This window comes from Apodemus sylvaticus, chromosome 15 (genome assembly GCF_947179515.1).
Source record: "Apodemus sylvaticus chromosome 15, mApoSyl1.1, whole genome shotgun sequence".
NCBI classification, from domain to species: Eukaryota; Metazoa; Chordata; class Mammalia; order Rodentia; family Muridae; genus Apodemus; species Apodemus sylvaticus.
The window spans coordinates 68240024-68256095 of NC_067486.1; the positions used below are offsets into that span (position 1 = coordinate 68240024).

General features: G+C 40.1%; 1 protein-coding gene across 1 annotated transcript in view; it reads right to left on the minus strand.

The window, feature by feature from the left end:
* Ubxn7 (UBX domain protein 7) overlaps positions 1 to 16072 on the minus strand; it is a 62155-nt gene that overhangs the window by 32863 nt on the left and 13220 nt on the right. Inside the window, exon 2 of the mRNA XM_052157794.1 lies at positions 2616 to 2763. Coding sequence (XP_052013754.1) covers positions 2616 to 2763 — 148 coding nt within the window. The remainder of the gene's footprint in view (positions 1 to 2615; positions 2764 to 16072) is intronic.

The window sequence follows — 16072 nt, forward strand, 5'->3', positions numbered from 1 at the left end:
GCAGCTGACTCAGTGGTTAGAGCATTCGTTGACTGTTCTTCCCGGACCGCAGGTTAGATTTCCAGGACTGATATGGTGGCTCAGAGCCATCTCTACCTCCATTCCTAGGGGATCCAACAGCCTATTCTGGCCTCCACGGCACCAGGTATACACATGGTACACAGACATATATGCAAGGGGGAAACATCTACACACATAAAAAAAATTAAAAACGCAAACAAATGGGGTCTGGGCACGGTGGCACAGGCCTTCAGTACCAGCTGTTAAGGCAGAGACAGTGTAGTTTGAGGCCGGCTTAGTCTGCCCGATGAGTTCCAGGACAGTGGAGATTATTCAATGAGACCATGTCCTTGAAAAACCAAAAACTAAATGGTATGTTATCTTTAAAATCAGTTTATTTGAAGTTGTAATCAAATATTAAAAGTGCTTAATATTCTTGGGCTTAACTGTCAGAAAAACAGTAGCTTGTAAGACCTCTAATCATATAGGCCAGCAAGATGGCGCTGTGGAAAAGACACTTGCCACTAAAGGCCTGACTTCCGGGATCCCTAGACCAACTTTTGGAAGGAGAGAACTGACTCCCTCAAGTTGTTATCTGACCTTCTCATAACTGATGGCACCCATAAACCCAAATACATAATAGTGAAACAAAAAATAATTATAAACATAAATATCAGAGGGCTCACAAACACCTGCAACTTTAGCTCCAAGGGATCTGACACTCTCCTGGCTTCCGTGAATACTCACACTCATGAGTGGAGGACAAGCACACACCCAACACAATCTTAAAAAAAGTCCCTATAAGGTAAGACTTAATTACTGTATATCTGAAGATATTTGGCAATGTTAACTACAATGAGTATAAAGACAATATAAGAAGGTGAATTGGAAGGGAAATTCTAGTTAAGGAATTAGGAGCTACTATTAAATGTTTAACAGTTAACAGATAAACAATCTAACCAAATCACGATGTAACTAGTTGGGGGAGATACTCATTTGTGGGAACAATTTGCTACTTATAAGCTGAGTCAAAACAATGTCTGGTGCTTATGAGTTTGAAACTAGTTTAGACAACAAATATGTAAAAATAAGCTAAAAAACTAAATGCTGTGAGGCTAGGATTTAACTCAATGATAGAGTCACCAGCAATGGTGATGCCCTGAGTTTTATCACACACACACATACACACACACACACCACGTACATGCAGAGCTGTAAGTCATTAAGAAAAAAACCAGTTGAATTGATAGTCATGGTGGCCCACACCTTTAATTTTAGGGCTGGGAGGCAGACACGGGCAGATCTGAGTTAGAGGTCAACCTGGTCTACACAGAGTTCTAAGTCAGCCAGTAAGACCCAGTCTCAAAACAAAAACAATTAAAAAACAACTACTGTTTTAAGTATAATTGTTTGTATGTATGTATGTATGTTTGTATGTATATGTGTGTGTATGTTTTGAAAAAATATATATATATGGTCCCCTAAATTGAATGTAAATATCTATTATTGAAGTTTCTATCAACTATATAATTCCTCAACATTACTGTTTTATTGGGACAGGCTAGCCTGGAATGTGCTATGCAGACAAGAAGGATCCAGGACACCACAGGGTGGTGGTAGCACAAAGCCTTTAATCCCAGTACCTGGGAGGCGGGGGCAGGCAGATCACCATACGTCCAAAGCCAGCCTGGTCTATAGAGTGAGTTCCAGGACAGCCAAGGCTACACAGAGAAACCCTGTCTCAAACAAACCAAAAAAAAAAAAAAAAAAACAACCCAAAAAAACAAAACAAAACAAAAAAAAACCCCAAACAAAAAACAAACAAACAAAACCAAAACAAAAGCCGGAAGTAGTGGGGCATACCTGTAATCCCACCACTTGAGAAGCAGAGGCAGGTGGATTTCTGAGTTCGAGGTCAGCCTGGTCTACAGAGTGAGTTCCAGGACAGCCAGGGCTACACAGAGAAACCCTGTTTCAAAAAACCAACCCCTTCCCCCCAAAAAAACCAACAACAATCTAAATAAATAAATAAATAAATAAATAAATAAAATGAATGACCCAGGAATTCAGAGATCCTCTTGTCTGCCTCCAGAGTACTGTAATTAAAGGTGTTTAACATCTCATCTGGCTCAATATTGATTTTTATTAAAACTTTGAGCCTTGATGGGAAATGGGATTACACTTGAGATAAATGGTTAATAGAAAACAAAAACCAAGCAAAACCTTTGTAAGGAATTAATATGATCTCCAAAATTCTTAACTCTTACAGAAATAATATTCTACTAATCTGAAACTAATTCAACAATTATGCATGTTTGTGACCTGGTTCTTAAAGTATATCTAATGTAATAAAAAAACAAAAACAAAAAAGCCTGCCGCCTGCCTCTAACCCACACAGTTCTTTTGAGGACTGAACAGAAAAGAAGATCAAGTAGACAAGGTCAGTGCTCTAGAGAACTTAAGGTACACTAAATACAAAAACTGCCACGTGATATTTTCAGAAGCTTTCAACCTTTAAAATTTTTAAAACTAGAAAATAGACCTAACCGGGATAAAGAGGCGGCTAGTTAATTTAGGCAAATGAGTAACTGCTACACTAAAGAATCAATCCATACTCTGTGTGTGGTCTGACAGTAGAGACACTTGCTGAACTGGTACTAGGCTCCTCCGCAATTCCTCCTCCATCCAGAAACATGGTGACGGCCATCTCCAGGTTGTTGTTACAAGCTTCCAGCATGTGCTTTCCCACACTTTCACTTGCACCTGGAACAGCAAAGGAACAGAAAAGTTTAAAATGACATCTTAAATTCATGCTCACGAAGCCCGGTGGTGGTGGCGCACGCCTGTAATCCCAGCACTCTGGGAGGCAGAGGCAGGCGATTTCTGAGTTCCAGGCCAGCCTGGTCTAAAGAGTGAGTCCCAGGACAGCCAGGGCTACACAGAAAAACCCTATCTCGAAAAAAAACCAAATCCCAAAAACAAAAAACAAAAAAATTCAAGCTCACATTAAAACATAGAATTCCCAAACAAATTAACAGTCTCCCTCCCCCAATGACTCATTTGTTTAACTTCATTTCCTTCTGTCCTGCTGGCTGCCTGGTAATATATAGAACTAGAAAGAAAACATAGCATGGTAAAAGTACACCCTTCCACAATCACAATAAAATCAAATATTCGGCATTTTTTTCTTTTTAGTATATATGCAGATTTTTTGTTGTTTGTTTTTGAAACAAGTCTCACATTGTTTCAGTCCACTGTTCAACACAGAAATCCTCCAGTCTCCACCTCAAATACTAGGCCTACAAGAATGGGCCAATGGCACCACACCTAACTATTAGCCATTTCTTTTCATATGTATATGGATGTGCGTGTGTATACAGTGAGTGTGCCGTGATACAAGTACTGAGGTCAAAGGACTACATCTGCTACTGTTCTTCCTTCTACCTTGTCAGAGACAGTCTCTTAGCTATGTATGCCGGGCTAGCTACCTAGCAAACTTTCAGGGGATTCTCTAGCCTCTCGTCTCAATGTAGCATACATTGCCCCAGACATGGCGCAGACAGTAACATGGGCCCTGATGTCCCTAGCCTCAGCATGACCTCCTCACATCCAATGAGCCTCCAGTTCTGCCTTCCTCCAGTGTTTGAACCCTCTGCTTTGTCCTCTTTCATCTCTCCCATCTCTCCACCACACATTTCCCCATTAGTGGCGCGGACCGGTGGCAGGGGCTTGTTGCCTTTCGTCCTGCCGGCCTCAGGACTACCAATTTACATTTCATTCAACAGATTGTGCTGGCTTTATTTACAAAAGATAGTTTGGACCAGTTTTAGATAACAAAGATTGCCATTTCTTACAGATACTTATATTTCAGACAAAACTGTTTTGGTTTACTTCTCTTGGTTTGATATTAAAAAAGTGTTCTGAGTTTGAGCCCTGACCTAGCTCCTTCTTTAAAACATTTTGAGCCACGTCTTGGGCAATGTGCTGCCCTGTGGCAGCAGGGGTCTGTGTTGTTGTCCCAGGCCCATGGTACCACCAAAGCCAGGCAGATGTCCCTGGTTTAGACTGCTGCCTAAGGCACTGTGCGAGCTAACCATGCAAGAAAGGCAACAGGTAAGCTGTCCCAATAGTAAGAGCAGGAGAGATGACCGTGTCCTTTGTCAGCTGCTGCATTGTGTGACCTAGCAGGGCAGTGCTAGAGAGTACACTAGAGTACTAGAGTCTTAGTGTATCAGCAGGAGCCAAAGGACACTGGAAAGCTGGTAGACTGACCAACTCACCTAAACTGGGCTTTGAAAAGGCCCGCCCAACAGCTGGCTACCTCATATAAGAACTGCTGGAGTGCATGAAGGGCCAAAACTGCAGGAGCTCCATGACATAGGGCAACAATAGGATCCAAGAGAAGTCCCCAAGAGGATCCAGTGTTGATAGTGTAGCAGAAGCCAGAGGCCTCCAAACAGACTTGGAATGAATATTTGCAAGTATACTGCATGGCACACTGTGACATGCTACAGCTTCCAGGATGAGTTGGGTTTTTTTATTTTTTTTCTTGCTATTTATTTTTTAGCGGGAGGTTGCAAGGGTGGAGGATGGATACAAAGGGACAGAGAGATGAGTAGGATTGAAATACATGATAGGAATTTCACAAAGAATTGGTAAAAAAAAAAATTAAAAAAAAAGAAATTCCTTTTGACTCAGTAGTACAGACGTCTAGAATCATTATCACGCACAAACATGCCCAGATATATGTCTAGAGTAGATTCAGCTAATGAAGCAAAATTTGAAACATAAAGCATCCTGTAATAGTACAATGTGAACCACAGTATATATTTGATTTAAATATTACAGGGCTACTGCAAGGCACTATTTCTATTTTGGATGAGTTTTCTTTATCTGAACTATATACCTATTTCTATTTTGGATGAGTTTTCTTTATCTGAACTATATACCTTGGAACTTTGTTCTGTTGGTAGCAAATGCTCTTCTAAGAATTTTATCTCAGTATGTCTATTGTGAAAGTATTTTGAGTATGCCACTTCAAGGCTGACAGCTGTTTCACTGGTTTTGTTTTTGTTTGTTCTTTTGTCTTTCAAGACAGAGTTTCTTGGTGTAACAGCCCTGGTTGTCCCGGAACTCACTTCGAAGACCAGGCTGGCCTCAAACTCATAGAGATCTACCTGCCTCTGCCTCCCAAGTGAGATGCCCACCTTCCTGGGAAGTAGAAGTGATTTGTAACACTTGATGTTTTCTGTTCTCAATTCTGGAAAAAAAAAATCTTAGCCATATAATTTTTCCTTTCATAATTATTTCTTTTTCAGGAATCCAATTAGATATTATACTACAATTCTTCACAAAGACATTTTATTTTCCCAAGACATGGTTTCTCTGTGTAACAGCTCTGACTGTCCTAGAACTTGATCTGTAGACCTGGCTAGTCTCCAATTCACAAAGATCCACATGCCTCTGCCTCCTGAGTGCTGGGATCAAAGGCGTGCGCCACCATGCCCACCTTTCAGAATAACTTTTATCTCACTCTTTTAAATATTTTCTCTATCTCCATGCTGCTTTCTCAGCAGTATCTTGTCCCTTTGTTAATTCTGAGACAGGGTTTAGCTCTGTAGTATAGACTGGCCTCCTCCTGCCTCAGCTTCCCAGTCCTGGAATTACAGGCATGTGGCAGCTCACTTGACTTCTAGTTTACATATTTCTCCTTTAGTGTGCCACCTCATTTAACATTATTTAATCCTTTCTAAGGTTCTATTTTTGCTTAGATCTTCATCTGGTCATGCTTTATGAGTCTTAATTTACATTTCTACTTCAATATTTTATTTCAGTTACCTATATAATAGGCAAACATATACTATTATAAGATACAAACTTTCTATAATCTCTATAGATCACTATCTCTTGTGATGTCACTCATTATACAATGGGTTTTGTGTTTTTAATATTTTCAATGTGTGTGTGTGTGTGTGTGTGTGTGTGTGTGTGTGTGTGTGTGTGTGTGAGAGGGGGGGGGGGAGGGAGGTGGGAATGTGTACATGAACCCAGAGAGGGTACTAAGTTCCCTCAACCTGGTGATTTTGAGTCAGTGCATGTGCTTGGGTCCTCGACAAAAGCAGTTTGTGCTCTAACTGCTGAGCCATCTCTCCACCCTTGTAATTTTTCCATCATTTATTTGTATGTGTGTATCTGCATGAATGTAAGTGCGTGTGTGTGCAGCTGTACACATCTAAAGCACAGAGGCCATTATACAGTATAATCAGACTTCTTGGATCTAGAGTCCTAGACACTTTCAGGAAGCCCAGCCTGTCACATGGTGGTGGAATTAAAACTCTGGTCCTAGTCAGGCAGGGGTGGCAGATGCCTTTAAATTCAGCTAGGGAAGCAGAGGCAGGCAGGTGTCTGAGTTTGAGGCCAGCCTGGTCTACAGAGCAAGTTCCAGGACATCCAGAATTACATAGAGAAACTCTGTCTCAAAAAACCTAAAAGATGGATGCTGAAAGATGGCTCATCAGTTAGAGCATTGGGTGTTCTTCCAGAGGTCCAGGTTCAATTCCCAGCAGACATATGGCAGCTTGCAACTGTCTGTAACTCCAGTTTCAGAGGATCCAACACCTCACACAGGCATACATACAGGCAAAACACCAATGTGCATAATATTAAACAATTTAAAGTTATAAAAAGAATTTTAAAAAAAACAACAGCAACAACAACAACAAAAAAAACAAAACAAAATTGAGGTCTTACGATTGCACAGCAAGAGCTTAAAAACCACTAAGCCATCTTTTCCCAAACTTCTTCCCCTCCACTGTTCCTTTTTTTGAGACATGGTCTTATTGTAGCCCAGGCTGGACTCAAACTGCAGTCCTTCTGCTTGGTATCAAGAACTGAGATCAGGGACCAGAAAGCTGGCTCAGTGGAAACACATATTTGCCATCAAGTACTGGAATTACAGTATGTACCACCTTGTTTAGGGCTCATCTAAGATTTATTTGTTTACTAAGATCTAGTGTAGTGTGCCCTGGAACTTTTACCTGAAGATTGTTTTAAGTCTGGCATCCTCTTAAAAGCTTGATGGATTTTGCAAGGTAATTACAGGTATGATAAAACATATGAGTTGATAGTGGGCTGGAATGTTTTCCAAGATCACATCCACGTGGGAAATATAACTCTGCAACAAGCCTTGTTAGACATCCTTCTCCATACATGGGACATCCTGCTAAGACTAATACCAAACTGTCAGCTTCCTGAATGGAAAAGGAGTCCTTCAAGCCTTGGGCTTTTTTTCTTGGGCTCCATATGCAAACAATAAAAACAAACAAACAAACAAAAAAAAGCCTTACACACAGAAACCCCATTTCAAAAAAAAACCAAACAAAACCAATTTGGGCAGATTCTACAGGATGAAAGGTTATATAGTAAAGCTAGCTAATATCTGCATTCCAAATTTCATTTCATTTTTAGCCTTTTGCCAGCACAACAATGAATTAGAAAAGATTTTTAAGATACTACACTATTTATTTTCTGTGTGTGAATGTTTTGATTGCATATATGTATATGTATCATGTGTGTGTCTGGTACACAAAAAGGCCAGGAGAGGGCTCCACCATCCTCTGGAACTAGATACTGGAAACCTAGCTCAGTACTCTGCAAGTGCAGTTAAATGTTCTTAATCAATATGCCATTGCTCCAGTCCTCAATACCACACAGTCTATCCAGCAATTTTTATATGATGAGTAATTACTTATGAAATCCTACTTTAGCCAAACTATGAAAAAATGGAAGTACTAGCTCTACTCCTAACATTTCTCATTTTCCAGTACTACTACTGGACACATACCCACACATACATTTTTCCAACAGTCTCTCATTATGTAGCCTTGGAAAGCTAAGAAGACACTGGGTAGACCAAGCTGACACCAAATTCACAGAGATCTGTCTGCCTTAGCCTCTAGTATTAAAGGTGCATACTACCACACTTGGCTTTTATGTGTATGTGTGTGGAGAGAGAGAGAGAGAGAGAGACAGAGAGACAGAGAGACAGAGACAGAGACAGAGAAGGAGGGAGAGGGAGGGAGGGAAAGGGAGGGAGAGGGAGGGAGAGGGAAGGAGAGAAAGGGAGACAGAATATGAATATATGTTTAAGATAGTATATTTTAAAGACAAGGCCTCAACTTTGTAGCTCTGGTGGGCCTGGAACCCAGTATGTAAAACAGGCTAGGTACCTCTACTTCACAGAGAACCCCTGCCTCTGCCTCCTAAGGTATGTACAACATACTCCTGGCCTTCCTATATAACTTCACCTACTACTAACTCAAAGGTTTTAGTTCAAGTCCTTCATACCTTTTACTCAATCACAAGCCTCTAAAAGATCATCATTCCCTTTTGCTACTAGAGTGTGCTGCTCTAAAGCACAGCTAACTGTACCACCCACCCAAACTTCCTTAATGGTTCTCTTTTGACAGTTAAAGATAAGTCCTAGCCAGGCAGTGGTGGCATACACCTGTAATCCAAGCACTCTGGGAGGCAGAGGCAGGCGGATTTCTGAATTCGAGGCCACCCTGGTATACAGAGTGAGTTCCAGGACAGCCAGAGCTATACAGAGAAACCCTGTCTCGAAAAAACCAAATCCAACAAACAAACAAACAAACAAACAACCTAAAGATAAGTCCCAGGGCTGCAAAGTCATTCATAACGAGATCTTAGCTTACTTCTCTTGCTTTGCAATCCTCTTCTCTGATCTATAAAACTTACCAACTCAAAACAAATTAAATCCTTGGGATGCCATTACATCCACCTCTCCTATCTAGTTTAGAAATGCTGAGAATTACCAAAAGTATTAATTTGTCAGCTAGACCACTGATCTACCTAACCTTTTAGATCACAACCAGTGATACTTTTCTATCACATTCACAAACTTATCACTAAGGAGTAAATGTTGGTTTACTTTCTAGTTCAAACACAATAAAACCTTTTGTTTGTTTGTTTGTTTGTTTCTTGAGACAGGCATTCCCAACTTAATTTCATTTTTTTAGCCTTTTTGCCAGCACAATGATAGATTATAAAAAAGGTTCTTAAAATACTATACTTTGTATTTATTTTTATGTGTATGAATGTTTTTGCTTGCATGTATGTCTGTGCATCATGTGTTTGTCTTGTGTAGGAGGAGGAACATGCAACTTCCATGTATGCACATACATATGTGCTCCGTGCACAGCCCTGGCTGTCTGGAGCTCACTCTGTAGACCAGGCTGAACTCAGATCTGCCTCCCTCTGCCTCCAGTGCTAGGATTAAACACTCTCCTGAAACAACTGTAGCTTCACGGTTGTGCTTGCATGCTGCCAATTAGCTCACTCACAACTGTTTACGACCATCAAGATCGCTTGCGACTACTCTAGTAGAAGACCTAAGTTCTGAAGCTCAGAGCAGCCTGTTGCCCCAGCTTTGGAGAACCTGATGCCCTTTCCTGGCCCCCAAGGGAACCCAAATGTGTAGCTGACACATAAATAAAAACAAAATCTTAACAAACAACAAGCCAACAACAACAAAAACAGGCCAGGTGTGGTAGCACAAGTGACTCTCCCTGAGTTCAAGACCTACAGAGAAAAGTTCCAGGACAGTCAGCACTACATAGAGATCCTCTCTTAAAGCAAACAACAAAAAAGGAGAGTGAACTATTTCATTGCACTTTAGCTCAATAGATAATATACCAAAGGAAAAGGAACCAAAACCACTAAAACCCTTTTTTTTAATGTTTGACAGAAAATTTCCAATAAAGAAAATCACACAAATTTTAAAGAGTTGTACCTCAAACAATATGAAGAGAATTTAAAAGTATCAATAGTTGTGCTAGCTTATAAAGATATATATTAAGATATAAACAAAACCCGGGCGGTGGTGGCGTTCGCCTTTAATCCCAGTACTCTGGGAGGCAGAGGATTTCTGAGTTCGAGGCCAGCCTGGTCTACAGAGTGAGTCCCAAGACAGCCAGGGCTATACAGAGAAACCCCGTCTCAAAAAAACCAAATCCAAAACCAAAACAAAGCAAAAAGATATAAATAAAAAAGCCAGGGTGTGGTGGCACACGCCTTTAATTCCAGCACTTGGGAGTCAGAGGCAGGTGGATTTCTGAGTTCAAGGCCAGCCTGGTCTCCACAATGAGTTCCAGGACAGACAGGGCTACACAGAGAAAGCTTGTCTCGAAAAACAAAAACAAAAACAAAAACAAAAAAGGATATAAATAAAAAAGTGAGAGTGGATAAAATTATTTGCTCAGTGGGTAGATATCTGTGCCAAATCTGATGGCCTGATATTGATGCCTGGGACCCAGACGGTAGAAAGAGAAAATTACTCCCTCAAGTTGTCCTATAAAGCATGTATGCACACCACTCCCTCAAAGTAAAAAAAAAAAATAATTTTGCCAGGTGGTGGTGCATGCCTCTTTAATCCCAGCACGATAGAGTAAGAGGCAAACAGAGTTGAAGGCTATCCTGGTCTACAGAGTGAGTTCCAGGGCAGCCAGGACTACACAAAGAAACCCTATGTCAAAACAAAAACAAAAAATCCAATTACTTTTTAGTTGAAAAATAAACATCTTTTGTGACAGAGGAGAAAAATGGAGGAATTGTTTCTCGTGTGAAGCATGAAACAGATGGGTCTTCAGTCTAATTCCTAGCATAGAATTCTAAAAATCCTTGGAATCCTCAAAATGGTGTCATAAGTCATACAATTGAGATTGACTAATAGCTAGAAGCCCATAGCAGCTTTCAGGATGGAATCTCATCACCTGAAAGACCACAGCATATTAGAGAAGGGTAGTAATATTAAAGGTTAACCAATTATACATAAGCAATGAAATTTCCATAAAAAAACAGAAATGACAGGCCTCAGAGAACTCAAAAACCAGATGTGAAGATCTTGGAGGGTGACATATTCACAGAGAGTACAGAAGTACAATGTCCTCCCATAATTCACCCTATACATTTACTTGTACCCTTTGTAATAGCCTTCATAATAAGGTGGGAAACAAGTATTTCTCCAAGAACAAGAATTACTCAGGAAATCAATCAAGCTAAGAAAAAACAGCAGGTTGATAAATTTATGAAGCTCTCTGAGACTCTTCACCCTCCACAACTACAAACACACCATCAAGCAACCAGGTCCTACCAACTCTTTCTTTCCAGGCCCACTGCTAAAGTCCTACTACAAACTTGCTTCAAGAACTCTGCTCTTGGTCATGCTCCTTTCTGAAAAACATTTTAAACCAGAGTGAATTTAGCTTTAATAAAGAAAAGTGAGAAATAGCAGCTGATAGGATTGATAATATCTTTTTTTTAAAGTCACATAATGTTTATATTGTATTAATACCTAGCTTTATTTTTTTTCACATCTTAAAAGTTATTTTGTGTGTATGAAGTGTGTGCATATCACAGTATGATCCAAGGACAAATTAAAGGAGTCAGTTCTCTTCTACTAAGTGAGTCACAAGGACTGAACGAAACCATCCTGCTTAGGGGCAAGAGAGCAGACCAGCTTCATTTTGGGTTCAGGCTCCATCTTAGTGAACCTGACCTAAAGCTGAATTGAGTTAACTAACAAGCCTGCACCAACACTAGTCTCCCGGTCACTCCCAAACAACCACCAATCAGAAGGAAAGCAGAAGTTACAGAAGTTACAGTTGTACCTAAGGATACTTACTTATGAAAGTTTATGGTTTGGATCTCAGCACCAGCCAATCTTTTTTTTTTTTTTTTTTTTTTTTTTGGTTTTTTGGATTTGGTTTTCTGGAGACAGGGTTTCTCTGTGTAGCCCTGGCTGTCCTGGAACTCACTCTGTAGACCAGCCTGGCCTCAAACTCAGAAATCCACCTGCCTCTGCCTCCCAGAGTGCTGGGATTACAGGCGTGCGCCACCAACACCCAGCCAACCAATCATTTTAATGGGCAACAAATTCCATAATAGCCAACCCCCCATCATATGTGTGGCAAGCTGGAAACCCCTTTGCTTGTTTGTTTACCTCTATAAATGCTTTCTTGAACCTAGGGTCCAGGCTTCACCCTCCTGTGCTACTGTATCAATGACAATGTTGTAGCCTAAGCATGAGCTTGGATAAAGACCTAGTGTGATTGCACCAGTATCGGCGACTTGATGGTCTTTTCGGGTTCACAAAATAGACACAACAAAACTATCACCAGTACCCTTGATATACTTTAATACAGCAAAATGTTATTCTTTTTTATTTCCTTTCCAAAAAATCATAATCTCTCTTGATCTGTATATAAGATATATGAGATCAATCTTAGTCAGGAGGTGTACTGGCTAGTTTTGTGTGTCAACTTGACACAGGCTGGAGTTATCACAGAGAAAAGAGCTTCAGTTGGGGAAGTGCCTCCATAAGATCCAGCTGTGGGGCATTTTCTCAATTAGTGATCAAGTGGGGAGGGTCTCTTATGGGTGGTACCACTTTTGGGCTGGTGCTCTTGGGTTCTATAAGAGAGCAGGCTAAGCAAGCCAGGGGAAGCAAGCCAGTAAGAAACATCCCTCCATGGCCTCTGCATCAGTTCCTGCTTCCTGACCTGCTTGAGTTCCAGTCCTGACTTCCTTTAGTGATGAACTGCAACGTGGAAATGTAAGCTCAATAAACCCTTTCCTCCCCAACTTGCTTCTTGGTTATGATGTTTGTGCAGGAATAGAAACCCTGACTAAGACAGGAGGCTAAGGCAGGATCAACGCTAACCTAAAACACAGAATCCAACTCCAGTCAAATAGATGGAGATGGGGAACAAGTGACAAATGACTGACCACTGCATACAAATTTTTGCTGCTGCCTTCCTACAATCTCCTCCTACCATAACACCAATAACACTTTAATTGTGAATTCTGGATAAAAATAAGACAGCGTGAGAAAGCAACATCTAGAAGGCAGATTAGGGATTATAAATTTAGAAAACACCTGAGCTAGAAGTGATACCTTGTCTCAAATAATAAACAAATAAAAACAAAATGAGCCAACCCTAAAGCATGCTGTCAACACTGTGGACTGCCTATCTCCCAAAAAACCTGGCCTGAATTTAGGATAAAACTACTTCTAAAGTGGCACTATACATACTTCTGCCATCATAATATATTGTGAGGCAGCGCTGTCAGCGCTGATTACTGAATCAAAATACTAACCAACTTCTAAAAGCATTGAAGATGGCTTACATCCTATAATATAAAGTATCCATCCAAAATAAAAAGTAAGCATATCATTATGTAAAAAGTAAGCATATCATTATGCAAATCTGCTTTTGTATTTAATGAATGGAAAAAATATATGCATGCCAAAGAATTGCTTTAAAATAAATATCTTGGCTCAGCAAGATGTCTCAGTAGGTAAAAGTACTTATCAAGCCAGCCTGATAACCTGAGTTAGATTCCTAGAACCCACAGTGGAAGGATAAAACCAATTTGTGAAACTTATGACCTGACCGCTACAAACACACTGCATGTATCACCAATTTCCCCAGCCTCCAATCTACTTCAACACAGACACACAAACATCAGGCAGGTGCTGCAATGAGGTAGAGACGAACCAAGTCTATATAGTGAGTGAGTTCTAGGATAGCCAAGGCTGTGCAGTCTCAACAATAATATAATAAATAACATATAATAGTAATTAAATTAAAATTCTTGGGGTGAGGACCTAGGGGTGCTTTCCCAGTGGTCACTAAGCCCTGAGTTTGATACCTGGTACCACATAAAACTGGGCATGGTGCTTGTGATGGTTTAAATGAGAACACTCATCACTGGATCATATATTTCAATGCCTGGTCTCTAGTTGGTAGAACTTTTTGGGAAGGATTAGGAGGCATGCAACTAGAATTGAACTTTTAAGTTTCAAAAGCCCTTTGATTATCCATGATAATCAGAGGCAGCACGAGTCTGTGAGGTGAGGGTATGTCTAATATCTCAGCAAAATGGTAGAATGCTGTGACCTTCAGGACAGCCCTTAAGGCTGTGGAAAAGAATGCTGAAAATGTGAGTTCAAAAATATATACTTTCTCAACTATGCAAAATATAAGGCCTCAATATGATTTGGATAAGGAGCTTCACAGATGAAAAGGAACACAGGCAGCTGTACTTGTCAGAAAGACACTAAGGAAGAACATAAAGGGATTTAGGGAGTAGTGATTGAAAGGCAAGGTCTCATCCAGCTAAGGTTTTTTGTTTATGCTTAGGAAGACAGACAGATTCCTGAGTTTAAGGTCAGCCTGGGACAGAGGGAGTTTAGGTCCAGGCATAGGCATCATAGGAATGGTTATTTCAAGGAGCTGAGTTCCACCCAGCTATCTTATTGTCTGTGCATGAGCTTGGTGTCTCTTTCTAAGAATAAAGGGGCTAGGGTCATAGGATACTGAATGATGGAATGATTAAGAGGGAACCTGGGGTAATGACTGAATTGATATATAAATAAAAGACTGAGCTTTTGATTAGCAAGAGATGAGCTATCTAGCCAGTTTTTAGAATAGCAAGAGACCGCTGTCTCAAGTAGAACATAGGCTGTTAGCTTGGAACCATGGCTTGACTTCAAGTCATTTGATGCTCCCAGACACCCCTTCCTCAGAACCCTTCTCCAAGCTGAGGCTGGTCCTAGCAGGTAGTGGTATCTCATTATAGCAATAGAAGAATAACTAAGACAGTGATACAAACCTGGATCCCAGCACTGGAAGGTAGAGGCAGGAGGATCAGAAGTTCAAGGTCAAATCTTATATACCAGATTAAAGGTCAGCCTGGATTTATATAAGAAAAAAATTATATATTATATATAGTATTTTACTATATATATATCGTATAATTACTATATATAGTAAACAAAATTTAATTATTTTAATTTAATATATATATTTGTCTCAATAATTAAATCTTATTTACTAGCTAAATATTTCATTGTATTTGACTTTATGTACCTATCAACCTAGGGTCTTGTAAAAAACTTGTCAAACTGGGCATGGTGGTGCATGCCTTTAATCCCAGAACGTGGGAGGCAGAGGCAGATAAATTTCTGTGAATTCAAGGCCAGTCTGGTCTACAAAGCAAGTCCAGGTCAGCCGGAGCTCTTACATACAGAAACCCTATCTCAAAATACAAACAAACAAAAAAACAAACAAACAAACAAAAAACCCAAAACCAAAAACCCAACAACAACAACAACAACAACAAAAATTGTCAAACTAAAAGAAGTCACCAGGGCTAAAAAAGAGGCCAGCAATTAAGAACAGAGGGCCTGAGTTCAGTTCCCAACATCTGTAAATCAGCTCCCAACCATCTGTTCAATTCCAGTTCCAGGGGATCAAATGGCTTCTGAATTCTGAAAGCACAAGGCAAACATACAGACGGCACACACACATACATGCAAGGAGGCAAAACACTTATGCACATAAAATAAATCTAACACAAAAAGTTTGTAAAAAGGAGGACGTTTAATCCATGGGAAAGTTTAAGCCCTAGCAGCAAACCAAAATAAAAACTGAAGTACCTGGAAGAGGTAGAAAAGTCAGAATCAAGCAGGGTAGTAATGGCACATGCCTTTAACCCCAACACTGAGGAGGCAGAGGCAAGAGAATCTCTGTGAATTCAAAGCCACCTTGGTTTATAGAACAAGTTCTAAGACAGTCAGGGCTATACAGAGAAACCCCATATTGTAAAACAAAAGAAAATTATAACGTCTAAAAACTGCATGTCTAACTTCTATATCCAATAATAATGGGAAAACATTCTACATATTCCTTTCTGTACATAGGCAAAGGAATATATATAAATATATATATATCACTCACAAAAAGAGCCTGGAAGCTCCTCAGATAAACTTGGTTCTAAATCAGTCATGTCCTTCACTGGTTGTATGATTAGGTAAATTACTAATTTCTCTAAGCTTTAGTTGTCTTAGATATAAGATGAAGTTATACTACCAACTTCATGAAGTGCTATTGTGAATTTCTAAAAATGCATTATGAGGGGCTGGAGAGATGGCTCGATGGTTAAGAGCACTTGTTGCTCTTGTAGAAGACCTGGGTTCAGTTCTCTGCTC